Below are 18,280 nucleotides of genomic sequence, written 5' to 3' on the forward strand. Positions count from 1 at the left end.
ATTAAATGGAATATATGCACACATGCCACCTCAGCGAGAGCCAAATGCAAAAAGGTTTCTGATCTCCTTGCCTTACAAAGAACTGCCGCGATGCAGACCTCTGCCTCATCCTTTAAGTTTCCCAGCATGGAGCTGGGAAGCCTGTAAATTCCTTAGTAAATCAGGTAAACAGTTTGCCCATAAATCTCTCCTCGTATTAATCCGTTTGAAATGAGCTAATGCAGAATTGAGGTTAACAGAGCAAATGACCCAGAAAGGATTCCACAGTAAGAGAGATAGATAAGAAAGCCAAGATGAAGGGCTCCGGTGATGTATTCAATATTGAACACTTCTGTATCTGCAGAGACCGTAACCTTTCCCCCCTCCCCGGCCTTTGTGCAAGAGATTAGCATTGTCACGAATGCTCAAGGTCACTGTACCTTGGTGACGGTACAGGGAAGGGGTGAATTGTTGCTACAGAATGGCTTACATGGGAGGAAAGTGTTTCAGGCGTAGCAGCTTTCGAACCTGTCTCATTCTCCAGCAGCCTTTAAACAGAGCCTCTGCTCCAGGAGAGGGACCTTGCAAACTGCACCCACGGATTTTCCTGAGCTCCCTATCTGATAGGATTAAATATTGAAGCCGCCCTATCATTTGGACCTTGCCGGAAGGAAGGATCCACATTTGATTGCTAATGCTGATGGATAATTTTGCAGCAGATGGTTGCCGGTCCCTTCCGCCCTCCTCCCTCCCATCCCCAGTGATACCTGCCGATACCATTTCTTTGCCTGTGGTGACAGCTTTGCCCCCTTTGTGGAATCATAGCATGTATAGAAAGCTGCACTTCTTATAGCCTTTAGCATCTCAGGCCTCTATAAGGACTTCTAAGGAAGAGAATTGAGGCAGGGTGATCATTTCAGAGCAGCGGGGAGCAAACAGTGTCTCCCTAAGCAGATTCTCAGCAAAGGTTAAAGGCCTGGTCTTGGGTATGTTCAAGATCAAGTGACAAAAAATGCAGTTTCATTTCACTAAGAGCATTTGTTGTGGTTACTTTTCATCTGTATTAAGAGCATCTGATTGTGGTTATTATAACACAGTTATCAGTGCATTCCAAACCTTTTTTGTTTTATTTTGTTTGATCATAGGAATCTGCCTTACAGCAAGTGAGGCCCTCGAGTTAAGTATTGTTGACTGATTGGCAAGAGCTCCCAAGTCTTTTCAGTCCCATGTCCTTGCCAGCACTCCCTGGGGACACCAAAGGTTGAACCTGAAACCCTTTGCACAGAGAGCATGTGCTCTGCTACTGCGACAAAGGGAGTTGTGCTTTGGAATCCCTCACTAGGACGCAGGCCCATTTAATTGTTTTTATGGTGATAGCTAAGGGATGTGGGTGGCGCTGTGGGTTAAACCACAGAGCCTAGGACTTGCCAATCGGAAGGTCGGCGGTTCAAATCCCCACAACTGGGTGAGCTCCCGTTGCTCGGTCCCTGCTCCTGCCAACCTAGCAGTTCGAAAGCACGTCAAAGTGCAAGTAGATAAATAGGTACCGCTCCAGCGGGAAGGTAAACGGCGTTTCCGTGCGCTGCTCTGGTTCGCCAGAAGCAGCTTAGTCATGCTGGCCACATGACCCAGAAGCTGTACGCCGGCTCCTTCGGCCAATAAAGCAAGATGAGCGCTGCAACCCCAGAGTTGGTCACGACTGGACCTAATGGTCAGGGGTCCCTTTACCTTTACCTTTATGGCGATAGCTACTAAGTATGTGGAACGAATAAGTTCTGACCATTCAGTTGTCATCTTTAAGAACATAAGAATAGCTTTCTGGATCAGGACAATGGTCCTGTTTTGACAGTGCCCACCAGGCACCTTTGGGGAACCTGCAAGCAGAATGCAAGCACAAGACCACAATCCTCTCCTGTGGTTTTCATTCAGAATCTGGAGGCAAGAGCATAGCTGTCCTGATCTTTGTTCCTTTGCGTTCTTTTTGAAGCAGGTATTTCTGTGGGCGATACTGTTTTGAATAAGGTAATTAATTTTGTTTGTACAGAGACTTTGCCTATGTAGCAAGAGACCGAGAGACGAGGATTTTGAAGTGCCACGTGTTTCGATGTGACACGCCAGCAAAAGCCATTGCCACAAGCCTGCACGAAATCTGTTCTAAGGCAAGCTTTCTTGTTGTTGTTTTCATTCTATCCTCTCCCTTTTCCTGTGCGAACATACCCCCATACGACATTCCCGAGCATGTTACATGAAGTCTCCCTGATTTCAGGGCAATCTATTTCCATGCCATTTAAGAGTATAGGTCCAAACCAAAGCTTCCACACAAACAGTTGCCTGGCATACATTTCTGTGCAGGAGAAACTGCTTTTAAAGATAATGTTTAGCAGCAGAGGAAAGAGGGCTGAACACATTCTAGGGCTGACCTGTTGACAGTATCCTATGGGAGGCTACGGAAAGAAATGGCCCACATAAGGTGTGTAGTGTTTTATCAACACCGCTAGCTCAGAGGGGAGACATAAAAGGTCTTACGGTGGTATGTGAAGTGCCTATAGCCTTTGTCCTTACCACTGCTTATGCTGCGGACAAGATCTCCGTACTCAATTGTTCTGCCCCCAAAGGTCATGGGGGTTGTTACACAGTACCAGATTGCAAATAACTTTTATATATTAAGCTTTTTGATGTGGTGCATTTGATGTGGTAGAGAAAACCTCCCATCCCTGTAAAGTTTTCCACCACCTCCATCAATATTTGCACTGCAGCTGTAGGTTGTCAAACATGCCTCTTTAAATTTAAATGCAGGCAGCCCAGTCCTTTTGGGAAAGAAACTCCAACAAGTTCTATGAGGCTTACTCCCAAGTAGGTGTGCATAAGATTATAGCTGTAGTTCCTTAACCCATCTGAGTTACGGTGAAAAAGAGAAACACTCCTTTTTAAGGGCTTTCAGGATTAGGGTTGTACGATGAGATCTATGGATGAAGGGTGGCCTACAAATTTAATAAATAATAATCGTAATAATATGATCACTGTCTTCTCCAGATTATGGCTGAACGGAAGAATGCCAAAGCTGTGGCTTGCAGTTCGTTACAAGAGCGGACAAACGTCACCCTGGATGTTCCCTTGCAAGGTACTGTGTGACTGGGATGTTGTCTTCACTATATAGTCTCAAACAGGTGACTTATTAATTAAATACTAATAAATAACCACTTTAAAAAAAATTAAAAAGAATTTTCACAGTGTGTTTCCAGAGGGGTAATGTTAAGTCTGTTGAAGCATGAATGTAGGTCAAAATAACTTCCTTGGTCTTTAAGATGCCACAAGACTCTTGGGTTGTTTCTCTGGCTTTATTTGGGGCAGGCAAGATCTGCTAAACAGATTTGTCTGTTTTTACCTTACAAGAATAAAAGATGATGGTGTACTTTTTTAAAAATTCCCCAGAAATTACTCAGGCTCATTTTTAATGTGCGATAGTAGGTAGAAGGAGTACAGATTTATTAGAATCGATAATGATATCGCTAAGAGATCGACAACCTGATGAATTATTTTATTCTGCCCTTGAAATAAGGGTATTTTGCCTGATGTGAATTTTGATAAGTTGAAATTGATTTTTTTGTTCCCATGCAGTAGATTTCCCAACACCAAAGACTGAGCTGGTCCAGAAGTTCCATGTACAGTACTTGGGCATGTTACCTGTAGCTAAGCCAGTGGGTAGGTTGAATCTTTGTTCATAACTCCCTTAATGTTTGCTCTTTAGCATCTGAGCACTCTGTTCTTCATTGACGGAGGATTAAAATAGGTGACGGATATGCATCTCACTTCCTCCAAACTTTCAGTGTGCATACTTTGGGTGTTATAGTTATTCAGATCTGTTAGCGATATTAACTGTGGGGCCAGACAGTGACAGTTTTATTCCAAATTAATTATATGGCGGTTGCGATTTGATCCAGCTTCTACTAGATTAGGGGTTACTGCAGAGATGTGCATGGCATGAAAGATAAAATTAAATTATTTCAATTTGCTTGTCAAATGTGAAATAACAAGGTCAGAATGTTAATATGTGGATCTGAACTTATTGCTTATTAATTCATATGCCACTTAGATGTTTGCACGGAGCTTCGAATTGATATTTCTCAAAAGAGCTGACCTCACCCAATACAGAATGGCAAAGCCCTTTTGACTGTAAAACGTGGCTTGGGGTATGGCATGTGGGTGCCCGCTTTTCCAGGAGAGAAAGAAACATCCAAACCTGTTAGTCTTACCAAAACACTTGGACCCAGCTGAAGTGGCTCTTCGGAGCCTGGCCAGTCCCGTGTTTTGCAAGTCTGTTCCATCCTAAATACAGTGGTACCTCAGGTTAAGTACTTAATTCGTTCCGGAGGTCCATTCTTAACCTAGAACTGTTCTTAACCTGAAGCACCACTTTAGCTAATGGGGCCTCCCGCTGCTGCCTTGCCACTGGAGCACAATTTCTGTTCTCATCCTGGAGCAAAGTTCTTAACCCGAGGTAATATTTCTGTGTTAGCGGAGTGTGTAACCTGAAGCGTATGTAACCCAAGGTACCACTGCACTGAAAAAGTGAAGAAGAATGGGCCATGTTGATTTCCAGTGGTGGCTCACGAGAGAGGAGTGGAGGCAGGGGCAGACTTTGGTCGTGTTGGTGCCCCAAGCAAGGCCACAATTTGGCGCCCCTCAAATAATCTTCTCAGTGACGGATCTTTTCCATTTTGCGCTCCCTCAACCCAGCGCCTTGTGCAGGGGAACCACCCTAAATCTAGTACTGGCAGAGGTACTGGCGTACTCCCGGCAGGTGTGGCATCCTTGTTGGGAGAGGGATGTGGCTAGGCAAGGAAAAGGGGGGTTCAAGAGAGCTCTGGGTTGGTGGCAGCCTTGCATGTGCACACATACCTGTGGGGCAACCGCTTCGCCCCCTTCCTGTCCCCACAAACGCAGTCCCGCCACACCAAGGGAGCGCCACTTCCTCTGCCTCCTCCCCCCAGGCCAGCCACCACCACTGCTTCCCCTTCTTTCTACAATAGTGGCCAAAATTGTGGAAACCTTTTGGGAAAAGTGTATTTCTGGGGGGGTGTTTTTTTGGGGGGGGTTCAAAAAAAATTATTTGTTGGTTTCCACATTTATCACATAGGGGGAAAAAGAAAACATTACAAAGCACACAACAAGAAAAGAAAAGGGGGGGAAAGAAAAACACAAAACAGAATTCTTACTTCAAATCTCTAATTCCCGTTACATTGATAACTGACTTCCTCAAATCCCCTCTAACTGAATTTCATTATAACCCCTGTATAGCAGTTCTCCAAATTCATATTTCTAATAATATTCACTTCTTTAATTTACTATCTTCATCTCTTTTATTAATATTCAAATCCTTAATACTTACTACCACCTATTCTTATTCTGCCCCTAAGCCTATTTGTTACTTCCAAGAATTTTCTAATTATCTTATATCACAATATTTAGCTAAATATTCTTTAAATTTCTTCCAATCCTCTTGTGTCTCCTCTTCCTTCTGGTCACGGATTCTTCCAGTCAGGTCAGCCAACTCCAAAAAATCCAAACATCTTCATCTGCCAGTCTTCTATTGTTGGTATTTCTTGCGATTTCCAATTTTTGGCTAATAAAAAGTGTATTTCTGAGGTTTAATGGCTCATAACACCACTTTTTTGGAGTAATACCATAAAGTTATGTATCAATGGAAAGATAATTTAATGAAGAACGTAATGCAGCAAAGTTTGTTCAATTTTCTGTATTCTAGCAAAAGTTATAGCCAAATAATCAGAAAAAGGAAGCACAACTTGCTTAAGTTGATATGCCGTAGATTTCCTTCATTTGAATGTAGCCAATGAGCATGAGTGTTTAGACAGCCAATCAGGTGCTATGAGCCATCAAACCTCGGAAACACACTTTTTCCAAAAGGTTTCCACAATTTTGGCCACTAGTGTATATCAGCGTATAAATGAAGGAATGAAACAGCTGCTTCAGCTCAGATTCCTACATCTTTGTTGGCAGCTTCTCTTGGACACCCCTGTTTTTTATGACTTTTATTAGCATGCTTAGTCTACCCTTCCTCAGGGTAGCATATATGGGTTTCATCTCATTTTATTCTCCCGGAAACCTGCCCCCCCATGTGAGTCAGGCTGGGAGTGTGTGCCCCAAAACCACAGTGAGAAGAGAAGAAAAATAAAAAGGACGTCCGATTTTACATCTGTCAGTTACATAGAAGGCATTATTCAAAATACTCACTCTAGAGTGACACCTGACTGTTCCACTTTCTACTAGGCAATATTTTCCCAATCTTCTGACCTACATAGATTAATTCATTTTCCTTTTAACGCAAAAAGTCCAAAAGGGGTTCTCTAATTATTATTACAGTGGTACCTCGGGTTACATAAGCTTCAGGTTACAGACTCCACTAAACCAGAAATAGTACCTCGGGTTAAGAACTTTGCTTCAGGATGAGAACAGAAATTGTGCTCCGGCGGCGCAGCAGCAGCAGGAGGCCCCATTAGCTAAAGTAGTGCTTCAGCTTAAGAACAGTTTCAGGTTAAGAACGGACCTCCAGAACGAATTAAGTACTTAACCCGAGGTACCACTGTATTAATAATAAATGTCAGCAATAGTTTTTCTCTATCAAACATAATGCTTTCTTCTATTTTCTGAGTTTTCCTTTGGTGTTTTCTCTTTCTTTCCCCATTTTTGTTTTTATTTAGCTTCGTTCAGTGCTTTTTGTCTTTAATTTTTTTGCAGGGGGTACTCTCATTTTCCTACTCCTATTGAAATACTGCCCTTCAATGAAGCCAAACTTAGATTCACAAAAATATTAGGGGTATGCGTCCCTCCGCGTCCCCCCAGAAAAAAGCACTGGATTTGTTTCTTTTATCTTCCTGTATGATGAAAAAGCTTTAATAAAATCTTGCTTTAAATCACCCACCCACCCCTTGAGCTTAATGCCTGATATTCTTCCTGCCATAAAACACTGACTCTCCATTAGTGATCTTGTCTCTATTGCTCTGCGACTGCAGGTATGGACACCCTGAATGCCGCTATAGAAAGTCTCATCGACTCCTCCAGCCGAGACGACTGGGTGCCTGTCACCATGAATGTCGCGGATGCTACAGTGACAGTCATCAGCGAAGGAGTAAGGCACAACCTGGCCTCTCTAAAAACCAGAAATGCTTCATATTTAGTTGATACTAGAATGTGGGCCTTCTTATTTAGCCAGTGCTTTGTTTTCCTCAGACTTTCCTTTTAGTCAATTTTATTTGAGATAAATAGAAGCCGCCATATGCACTGCCAGAGCAAATTTGGCAACCGTTGATGGTATGCATGGCATTTTAAAGATATTCATTTCTGCCATATGTTGCTATTTTCTCCTATAAAAATAACAAAACTACCAGCTTAATAAACAGAGAAGAAAACCCACTTGCCTAAGATTTTACGGGAAATGTAATGTCTAGTATAGATCTCAGTCATGATCTAACAGTTCAGTGAGCTTAACCCTCACACACCAGCTTTTTGGATAATATTAATCTGATGTTGGAGTCCAGTGAATCCTTTTAGAGCCCTAGCTAGAAATACAGTCCCTGTCTGTTTTCAAGAATGACTGCCGTCTAACATAAAAAAATGGATTTTATTAATATTCCATTCCAAAGGTACATTATACCCCACAATATTAACCTAAATTCCTTATTGAACTATCAGAAATCCCTGGAGAAGAAAACAGATGATGTGTTATATGTGCAATACTGGCCTCATAACCAAAGAGCGAGCAAATCGGAAACAAACAAAAAAATGGCTAGATGAAATACTGGACTCATGGTAAAAATATATACAGTGGAACCTCTACTCACGACCACAATCCGTTCTGGAGGCCTGTCCTTATGGCAAAACGGGTTGCTGGGAGAGGCGCCGTTGTGCACATGCGCGGGTGGCGATTGCCCATTACTGCGCATGCACAAACAGCAGCAAACGCGCCAGTTACTTCCAGGTTTGCCATGGTCGCAACTTGGAACGTCCACAAGTAGAGGCTGTTGTAAGTAGAGGTTCTACTGTATATATACAGTGGGTCCAACATACCCCAATAGCCTAATAGGGTTTTGTTTTGTTTTGTTTTGTTTTTCAAAGGAACGTTATCAACAAGAAATCAGTGTATCAGGTTTGCAATATGAGATGGTTAATTTGTGTCAAAATAAAGCCAGTCTCACAAAATTAACCTTACTGGGTTAACATTTACTCATTGAGTCCAATGGTTCCCTGCAGTGCTTTGTAATAGGGTGGCTGTTGTTGTTGTTGTCATTGTCATTTTTAATCATCTTCTAAACAACCATCTCAAGGCGATATATGCACAGAAATGTACATGGACAGCAGAGATCTCCTCTAGTCCCCTTGAAATGGTATAGCCATAAAAAAATGGAATTCATAGTATGGGCAAGATGGTTGGGTATTTTTCTACCCTACTTTGAGAAGTTGATGGGCACAGAATGAACCCCAGGTAGCTTAGGACAATAAGTAACCTCTAATTTTTGGTTAATGCCCCTCAAATTAATTTCTTGCATATCTGCATACTGATTTAAAGTGATTTTTTAATAAAAGAGAGTTGTTGTTGTTGTTGTTTATTAAGATGCTTGGCAACCTTTAAAAAATAAATATGAAAGAGTGTTTTCATTGTGTGTGAAACTGCATGACCCTGTATGCCTATTTGCAAATCAGCCTCCAAGCTCAGGATGCTGTGACAGTTAGTCCACCTCTTGGTGCATTTTGGAAGGTTACACCAGGTTTGTTCCTTGGTCCATAACTGGTGACCTTCCAAGAATCAGAGCTTCCAGCGCTCAGACTAATAATTCTTCAGTGCTACCTCTGAAACTTTGATTGGTAGTAACATGAATTCTTCCTTCCTAACTAGAATGAAGAGGAAATTGTGGTGGAATGTCGTGTACGGTTCTTGTCTTTTATGGGAGTGGGCAAAGATATCCATACGTTTGCCTTCATTATGGATACGGGGAACCAGCATTTTGAGTGCCACGTTTTCTGGTGTGAGCCCAATGCAGGCAACGTATCAGAAGCCGTCCAGGCGGCTTGTATGGTAAGTGACCACAGAAAACTGTAGTACAATTTGTAGAAGTATTAGAAAATTAAAAGAAACCAGTACATGAAATCCCCCCTCAAATATTATTTTGTAGTATTTAGCGTGAACGCAGAATGACAGGAAAACAATAATTCTATTCATTTTTCAGAGCGCCCTGATAAATTACAATTCTCTCCCCAGTTCTGCGCTCGGATCTTAACATTTAACACCATGGTTCTAAATATTAGTGTCAGCTCTCTCCCCCTCCCCTGCTTTAATGCTATTAGCAGTCAATATTGTGAACTGTTACGTGCACAGACTGAAAACCAGATAAGTAGCATAAAGCATCAGAGTCAAGGAAACAAGCACCAGCCTTTTGCAAGAGAACAATGTGTCTTTATAGAAAGGAGACAATGGGAAGAACAAATTATAAAATGGGTGAGAATAACCAGAGTTCCCTGCTTCAGTGGTATTATTCAGCATCTGCTTCCAGAGGGTTTAGTGGGTACCATCCTTCAAAATTGTCATCTGTTCCCTTGGGCTAATAGAGAGAATACTAGCACTAACCTGAGCAAGTTCTGGCAATCAGAACACAATAACGTTCAATCCCAGCCACTACCATCAAATTATATTCTTTTAGATTTAGAGGTGGAAGACTTAAAACAAATCTGCCAACATGGTGAGTTGTTACTCCTTGCATTAGAAAGGACGGTTGTGTATCCAATATCTTAATGATGCGTTGTCCCCGCTAACATGTAATAATTGTGCAGAGAATGTAAGAAACTGCCAAAATGAGGAAAGACCCGCTCTAAGGATCTACGAGTGCCATGTCTAAGGGCAGATTTGCAAAACTTGTGACGAACCAATCCCATGCAGGTAGCAAAATTAGGAGGTTGATGAACCACCATACATAGTTGTTGCTTTTAAATTTACCATACATAGCTTGATGGGTCGCTTTTAAGCTTGATGGGTCATGATATGTGTGTGTCTTGCCTACTCGGAAGCAAATCCTAAATGATTTTGCAGAACATAGTGAGGAAAACTCAAGGTTTCCTTGCTGATGATTGCAGAACATCTTTGCTTTCTTTCAGCTACGATACCAGAAGTGCTTGGTAGCCAGACCTCCTTCACAAAAAGTCCGGCCGCCGCCTCCTCCTGCAGACTCGATGACCAGAAGAGTCACAACTAATGTAAAACGGGGGATGTTGTCCCTCATTGACACTTTGAAACAGAAACGTCCCGTTACGGACACGCCATAGCAGCCCTGCAGGAAGAGAAATGGTTTCTCAGAAAACATCTAGCAGAAGATACAGTAGCCACATTAAAGAAGATGAACTGATTTTTGGCCTTCCAGTTTAAATTGGTGATGCTTTGTCTTCAGAGAATTTACCCTTATCAAATAATATTAGACAAAAGCATGTTCTCTCGTTCTTGCCACCATCATGTGATATGAAAAGAAGCATGAGTAATTTTTTTGCTGTGAGGTTTCGCACCATGAAGTGGAAGGTCTGTTTTCCAACTGTGTAAATATTATGAACGTTACTTAAATTCACACATCCACCAGAAAGGATTATGGCACATTGCTCTTCGGAGAGAACCATGCCCAAATTGATATTCATCCCCATCCTGGTTGGGATTTTTCACAAGCAGTCCTTGTATCCTGCAGCACTTTGTCCTCATTTTTAACACTGAAGTACATACCAAGTATTAGTTACCATTGTATTATTGTAATATGAATATTGAGCTGCTTTTTTTTTTTAAGAAACTGCATTCATTAACCAATCTTCCATCTTGTGCACCCTAGTAACCATTTTTCATCTTCTGTCGGCCAGTTGGGTTTGCTTCAACACGACAGTTTCCTATGCAGATTGCAGTTCAATTGGAAGGAGCGTGCAAACGATATTATAATTGTGACAATCACATGTGTATCGGTTTCAGTGACATGCCGGTGCTGGGAAAGACCCTTTCCCAGGCATACGTATGCACAAGAAAATAGATGTGCTCTATTGTCGCATGGTATTAACTACATTTGGTTTGCATGCTTTTTTCTCGTAAAGAAGCACTGCCCCCGTAGCAGATCACCACCTTTGAAATGCCCTTCAGTTCTGAAATCGAGCTTGTCATTTAGGAGTTCAGAGAGCCGTCCGGGAGGATATGCTGGGATTTTTGTTTCGAAACGTAAATCGCAGCACTGGTGACACTAAGGCTCAAGCACTTCTTAGCATTTTCTGTAGATGCCGGTCTATGCTTTTAAATGTTTCTACCCTGATACAGGCAGGAAGCAAAGGTAAGGACCTGATAGATGCATGAGGTTAAAAATAGTAAAGCCAAAATGTACCTTAATCCTTGACCAGTCGTCTACAAGGATCAGTGCATCAGAAATGGAATTTCAGCAATGCAGCATGAGTAAAACCTCTTTAACTGAAAAGGGGAAGGAAGATTAAGGTATCCTTTGTTACTTTTCCTATGACAGGGTTTGCATTAGGTAACTGTGAATGTGCATGGGTTTTTCCTTATTTGAGTTCTATCCCTAGAACTATGTCCTCCATTTCATTTCTTCCCACAGAGGTTGGGTGCTGAGTGCACCTAAATGACATTTTTGCTGCGCAAGATCCATTTTAATTGGCAGCCTTCCAAGGAGCTATAGTTTACTTTGATTTTAAATTAAGAAATCATGTGATCTCCCAATAGATTTTGTAACACCCACCGACCACCACATTTGACCTTTGCAGTGCCAAGTGAAACTTGTTGCAAATCCCACGACCAACTCCACATGCTAGTTCCTTCTAACTGCACCTTATGCTATGTGTTTTGGATGGTTTTTAATATTTTTCATGTGTAATGTGTAGCACATTTTCACTTGCGCAGCTGCCAAAGGAAAAGCCTTAGAATCCATTCATGCCTTGGGGCCGTGGCAGAGGTCAGGCCCCAGAGTGTCGAATGTACAATTGAAGAGGGTAAGGGAAGGCAAGCTTGTGTTTGTGCACTCTCCTCCAAAAACTATTAAAGAGATTATATCAAAAACTACTAAAGGGGAGATTATATCAATGCATACAGGAGTAAGCCACAACACCTCCTGTTTGTTCACAAGTGCAATGTGGAGTCATGTGTGAATCAGTCTGTAGTAGCCCCATAATCTGTAGTATAAGGAATTAGGCAGCATACTATACTACTGTCAATCAGTAGTGTCAGCCCTGAAAGGTGTCAAGATAAACAATGCTCCTTCCAGTTATTTCTTGCACAAATAATTGCTTCCATTTAGGAAAAGCAATGCGCACAATCATGCAAGTGTGTTTTGACAGAATTTGTACCCAGTTGTAGCTTGACACCATGAGTGCGCACTGCAAAACAGACATTATTCTGTCGGTGCTGCGTGTTCCTTTTCAGTACACAAAAATGTCTGTGTGTGCAAGAGTTTCTTGTGCTTCTGAAGCAGACAGACGGGTTGGCGAATGATAGGAAGAGGAGCAACTAGGAACAGTAGAGAGTTGGGGGGGGATGATGTCCACTGCTCCAAAAAAAACCCAACCACATCTCAGCATCCACAGCTGCTTCCATTTGGCTCACATATCCTAAAAGGTTTCTCTTCCTTTTCCCTCCTCCGCTGAGGAGCAGCTGCTGCCAAACCAAGCATTGTTCTCACTTGCTTTTACCTCTCTAAAGGCAGCATTGGGCTTGCTTTCATGCGCATGTTTATCACCTGATCAGTACCACCTCGAGCAGTGGCTTGCATGTGTGACTGAGACACCAGATCACAACCCCTTCCATATCACCTCAAACGCACCGCTTCTCAGTGGAGCTAGGGTCACACACCCAACTGCAGGTCATCAGTTGCTGAATCATGAATTCAGGCATGTGTGAATTAGCCCACAATGTCCCAAGAGCTACAAAATGGAAAACTTAGCAACTCCCCATTCTTATGATGTATAGTTTGCAGGTTAACAAGACCAGAAATGAGCCTATGCATAAAGAGATTTTTTTTTAAAAAAAAAAAGTCTGACTAAACCCTTATTATTTTCCAGTTAACTTTACAGAGGTAGTAAGGTCCGTTACCTTCCAAGAGAAGTAACCCTAAGGAGTGTAGCCTCCTGGCTTTATTGCTCTAAAAGTCACATCCATTGTGCTCCTAAAGTAGACAAATGCTTGGGACAAAATCTGGCTCACTCTCTCCATTTTTAGAAAGTACATGCTGACTACTAGCAGCTCTCCTCCTCAAATAAAAAAAATTACAAAATCATAAAATTGCAAACCAATAGTTTCTGTTATTTGGCTAAGCTCCATTCTCATTAAGTACTTAAACCCAAGCAGGAAACCTTAAGTCATTTGTGTCTTAATTGGCATTGAGTTTTTCTAGAGTATGACCTTTTCACATTCAGAAGAAAATGCAAGACATGCTTGCTGAAAACATTGAGTAGACCAAGCATTTCTTTTTCAAGTAGCTTTTGGATTAGTTGCAAAGTTTCAAAAGCTTTAAAACCTTTTTATTATTCTTTTCAGCATTTTAAGTCCCACCAGCTGAGAGTTGCATCCCACTCCTTTAAAATCAAACTTGTTATACGCTTATTTTATCTGAACCTTCTTTATGGAATCTCCATTGCAGAGGTAGTGTCTCTGAATACCAGATGCTGAGGACTAAACAATAGGGAAGGCCACACTTGTGAGCTCCCAAAGGGCATCAGGCTGGCCACTGCTGGAAACAGAAAGCAGCAAGGCAGTTCTTACCAGACAAAAAAAAACATAAAACATTTCTCAATGATGGCCAAAATACATGTATGGGTTGAATGCGAACAAATGCCAATGACTTACTCAATGTTGTAGTGACACTTCTGTTATCTATGCATTCTTTATAATTGCACAAGGCAGCCATGTTCACTATGCCTTGGACGTTTCATGTCTTTTTTTGATTAACTTGTTAAATACAGCTTAAATATTTTTATTTTATTTATTCTATTTTTACTGAAATATTCTTCGATTATGTTGACATATCTTTATTACTGGATGTGATCGCACACAATAATCCAGTGCTAAGTAATCTCAGTGTACTATAGGTTGCCTAAAGACAGAGGATTTTTGTAATTATTTGTAGTCACCTTTTTAATTACCTGAATATGTAGAAGTAAAATGGCAAAAATAACATGTAAAGCTAACTTCTATTATTTTTAAAAAACACAAAAAGCAAGTTAGATGCTGCTCTCACGGACCACCTCATTTGCGTACTCCGTTGAAGGAAGGGAGATTGTTAACCAGTCATTTGTGATATCTTAATTAATGCCTTTTTTTCTGCCCCAACCCACAGCAGTTCTTTGATGCTGCTTGTTGCTTCGTTTATACAAAACAAGTACTATTTCTTTAAAAACATGTTTTTTCATAGAGATGAAGAAATGCCTAAAAACGGAAAGAAATTTGCATGAAACGCCATCAATCCTACTTCTGTAACAAAGAGGTCTTAATGATAAACTTTGTGTGCAAAGCCTTTAATAGCTGAGTAGAAGAAAATCTTCAGAAAGCTGAATACAAAGATGGCACCGTCTACAAAGCTTTAAGAACTTGTTTATTTGTTAAAGAACTCTGCAGTCAATTAAACAGATCACATATGGAGGGAAACTGCTATTTTTATCGCATTAGCTCACAAAAGCTGAGCCTCTCTAGAGCTCTATCATTACCATCATTAGCTCCTCTCTCTGGCAGGCATAGTTATTTTGAGGGAGAGAAGTGTGAATAGCAGAAGTAGGTTTGATTTATTTCACTATCTGCAAAAGAGAAAGGAGAAAATACACACAGTTTATCAGTAAGAGCTCTTGCTATTACGTGAAGTAGTTGATTTTAAAACAGAAAAGTTTTTTCCACCATTGTCCACTTTTTACACATTTAAATGTAATCTGTTGCAAGAATAAATTTAGCTGCATTAACTACTGGCCTCTTGTGTTTATGTCGCTGGGAGCTTAGTGATTTCACAAGAAAAGCCACCACTCTAAAAATACTCGTCTTAGCTTGGTAAAAAGAAATGGTTATTATTCCTTTTCGGCTATGTAATCTCTGGATTAAAATATAAAATAGGGCAGATTTTAATGAGAGTAGGTTTACTAAAGGAAAAAGATGATTTTTGAATATTTTACAAAAGTATGGGGAAAACCCAGCCAGATGGATGGAGTATAAATAACTATTATTATTATTATTATTATTATTACTACTACTACTACGTAACGCAATAGTACTCTCAACTGTAGATGGCAGCCAAAACACTTCTGGTTTGCCACGTTATGCATCCTCTTCAATTTACCCACCACCAAATGCTTAATTGCTCCTGATATGTTATATATAATGAATACTGTTTCATATGGAACAGAAATTTTCTTCCAACATCTGAAAAGATACCTAGGCATCTCAGTTAACTATGCCTCATGGGTATATTTTACACATGATATATGAATGCCCTTCAAACATTACAGAAAGAATATAGTCAACCTATAAGGAAGCACAGAACGCTTGTCTTCCCTGTAATGATCTAGGACTAATGCATATGTGTTACAACTGAGCCTATAAAATCCTTAGTTACAAAAGATACTAAGTGGCTAGGGCGCAGGGACACAGAAAATAACAGACTAGAGTTATGAAAGGCATTAATCAGCAATTGTTTAATAGGTTTGTTTCCATTTAACTATGCTGCCTAATGAGCCAAATATTTATATTGACGTCCTAGTAGAGTTCAGTGTCTAGCCGCAGCAACATGAAACCATCCAGTAATTATGCTCCCTCACAAAGAAAGCCCGGAAATGTTCTTGTCCTTTTTCTTTGAGGTTGTGATGTCCTATTCTTAAAGCCAAAATGGTCACAATTTGCTTTTTTAAAATAAAAAAAACCAGTCCTTTTGGAAGAGAAGATTTGAGCAGATTATTAAACAGGCTGAAGTCTTGAAAGATCACTCTGCAGACTGGAACCAATTTTAGAAAAAGATACAAGGTAAGGTATTCAAAATTCCCAAGGCTTTACACTGAAATATCTAGAAAGTAAGAACTGAAATCCACTTCTACTTTTTAGAAGCCCTGTTCTTCTTTACAATTGTAACGGCTAGCCCTAAAATTCAGTACCTGTAAGTTTTTACTTAGACAGAATCTGTCTGCTGTATTCTAAGCTGATCATCTATTGCCCATGAAACCTCTGGTTTACCCCTGTCTGCATAATCTGATACTGTATATTAATTTAAGCATTTTGACATTCAAAGTTCATTGAGATAAAAGCCTTTCTGCAGAACAGCCCCTCTGCTACCATAATAATAGCTTTGGAAAAGGCATGTGAGCATCTTAACTGCTGCCTAGAGCAGTTTGGTCCCTATGCAGATGAATATTGAATGCCCAAGGGTTTTTGTTTTTTACCATTAGAGGAATGCAAGTTTCAAATTTTGAAAGAATTACGGTTAAAAACTGAGTTACAAAAGGCAATCTTCAAAGCCACGGACGAGAATGCTTGACTGTAGAAGAAAGTGAGGGCTCTTTTGTCTTGATCAGCTTTTTGGATGTAGAAGGGCTAAGCGTGCCATGAGTTCCACCCCAATTATAATAATAATGGTTAGTCGAAATATGGGATCGGTTTCCTTGTGGGTTGAAGTATGGCACCATTACCGGAGGCAGGACGATTTCGACAGGTTTCAAGACCATCACACTATCGTCAAGCTTTGGTTTTCTGGTGTTTCGATGCTTTTCAAACATCTTTTGCATGGAAGCTGCAGTAAGAGAATTCTTGGACATCATCGGCAGAGACGAGTTCGAGGGGGGTTGGACTGTTTTCTTCAGGGGAACGGAACTATTTGTCTGGTTCACAGATTTTTGAGAGGCACTGGAAGCTAAATTAGAGACGGAAGTATCTGACTCAATCATGCCCGGTTTCATTTCTCGATCCAGGAACTCCTGAATTTTGGACTTTATCACTGCCTCTTTAGTAGGTGTCTTTGGCTGGGTTACTTTCGGTTTCTTTTTCTTTTTCTCTTCTCTCTTAGCTGGCTTTGCTAAGTCAATCCCTTCCAATAAACCTTTTGCCGCAGCACGAGCTAAAACATCTTTCACAGACACCGTCTCTGATGGATCCCTCTGTAAAGTTAAAAGGGACACATTATCAGCAAAACCAAATCACAGCTCCGAAGAAGGGCAGCCGGTGTCATCCACGGTACATAGAAATATAGGAAAATGACACCCTTAGTTCTGTGCCAGCGACAGCAAAAGGCCCCATTAGCGAAAGCACGTCTCTAGTTAAGAACAGTTTCAGGTTAGGAATGGACCTCTGGAACGAATTAAGTTTTTAACTAGAGGTACCACTGTACTGTAGTAACAGTAAAGAAAAATAACCTCCCTAGCATCATATTAGGTGAAAGGTGAAGGACCCCTGGACGGTTAAGTCCAGTCAAAGGGGCCTGGGGTTGCGGCGCTCATTTCACTTTCAGCCCAAGGGAGACGGTGTTTGTCCACAGACAGCTTTCTGGGTCATGTGGCCAGCATGACTAAACTGTTTCTGGCACAACGGAACACCATGACAGAAGCCAGAGTGCACGGAAACACCATTTACCTTCCTGCCACAGCGGTAACTATTTATCTACTTGCACTGGTGTGATTTTGAACTGCTAGGTTGGCAGGAGCTGGGACAGAGCAACAGAAGCTCACCCCATTGCGCAGATTCGAACCACCGACCTTCTGATTGGCAAGCCCAAGAGGCTCGGTGGTTTACACCACAACACCACCTGCTCCCCTTAAGCATCATATTATCAGATGGCAAACAATACGATTAAAGTAAGACAGCTTTGAAACAGATGGAGATCTTTTGATCTCACCTCCACCATGGAATTGTTTGGTGATCTTGGACGACTCACCATTACCTGCATTCAGTTTAAGAATACTTTTAGTTTTCAGGACACTACAAGATAGTTTTTAGACTAAATAACGCAAATAAGCAGGCACTTCCAATGGTTCTGGAGGCTGCAGGGAAGTTCTGCTGGCAGAGCATGAGGCCTGCTTATGAAAGTTGGCCTCGGGGCGGCCATTGACATTCTGCGGCTGCCCCTATGCTCTGTGGGGTGGTAGGAAGAGGAAAGGAAGGGTGAAAAGAAGGCTGCAATACAGGAAAAAATGTTCATCTTTATCTGGGACCCTGACTTTTTCAGCAGATCAGTGGGGTGGTATGTTGGGGCAGGTGGGGGAGGACACAGATTGCATACTACTGAACCGGGCAAAGGAAACGAGA

The 18,280-nt window shown here is 41.3% G+C and overlaps 2 protein-coding genes across 27 annotated transcripts in view; one reads left to right on the plus strand and one right to left on the minus strand.

The window, feature by feature from the left end:
- The window catches only part of APBB2 (amyloid beta precursor protein binding family B member 2), a 162,038-nt gene extending 147,077 nt beyond the window's left edge, over positions 1-14,961 (plus strand). For 17 of the 23 annotated variants that reach the window (XM_083754908.1, XM_083754906.1, XM_083754909.1 and 14 more), the window contains 6 exons: positions 2,024-2,138; positions 3,013-3,100; positions 3,598-3,681; positions 7,011-7,126; positions 8,891-9,070; positions 10,144-14,961. In XM_083754908.1, coding sequence (XP_083611034.1) covers positions 2,024-2,138; positions 3,013-3,100; positions 3,598-3,681; positions 7,011-7,126; positions 8,891-9,070; positions 10,144-10,311 — 751 coding nt within the window. In that variant the 3' untranslated portion in view covers positions 10,312-14,961. The remainder of the gene's footprint in view (positions 1-2,023; positions 2,139-3,012; positions 3,101-3,597; positions 3,682-7,010; positions 7,127-8,890; positions 9,071-10,143) is intronic. The other 6 variants (XM_083754913.1, XM_083754923.1, XM_083754911.1 and 3 more) reach the window with 1 other exon arrangement.
- Positions 13,044-18,280, minus strand: part of NSUN7 (NOP2/Sun RNA methyltransferase family member 7) — a 28,072-nt gene continuing 22,835 nt past the window's right edge. For 3 of the 4 annotated variants that reach the window (XM_083754941.1, XM_083754942.1, XM_083754943.1), the window contains exon 13: positions 15,661-17,136. In XM_083754941.1, the coding sequence (XP_083611067.1) occupies positions 16,495-17,136 (642 nt within the window). In that variant the 3' untranslated portion in view covers positions 15,661-16,494. Of the gene's footprint in view, positions 14,803-15,660; positions 17,137-18,280 lie in introns of those variants that run through there. The other variant, XM_083754944.1, reaches the window with a different exon arrangement.

This window comes from Podarcis gaigeae (genome assembly GCF_964106915.1).
Source record: "Podarcis gaigeae genome assembly, chromosome: 9".
In the NCBI taxonomy this organism is placed as follows: Eukaryota; Metazoa; Chordata; class Lepidosauria; order Squamata; family Lacertidae; genus Podarcis; species Podarcis gaigeae.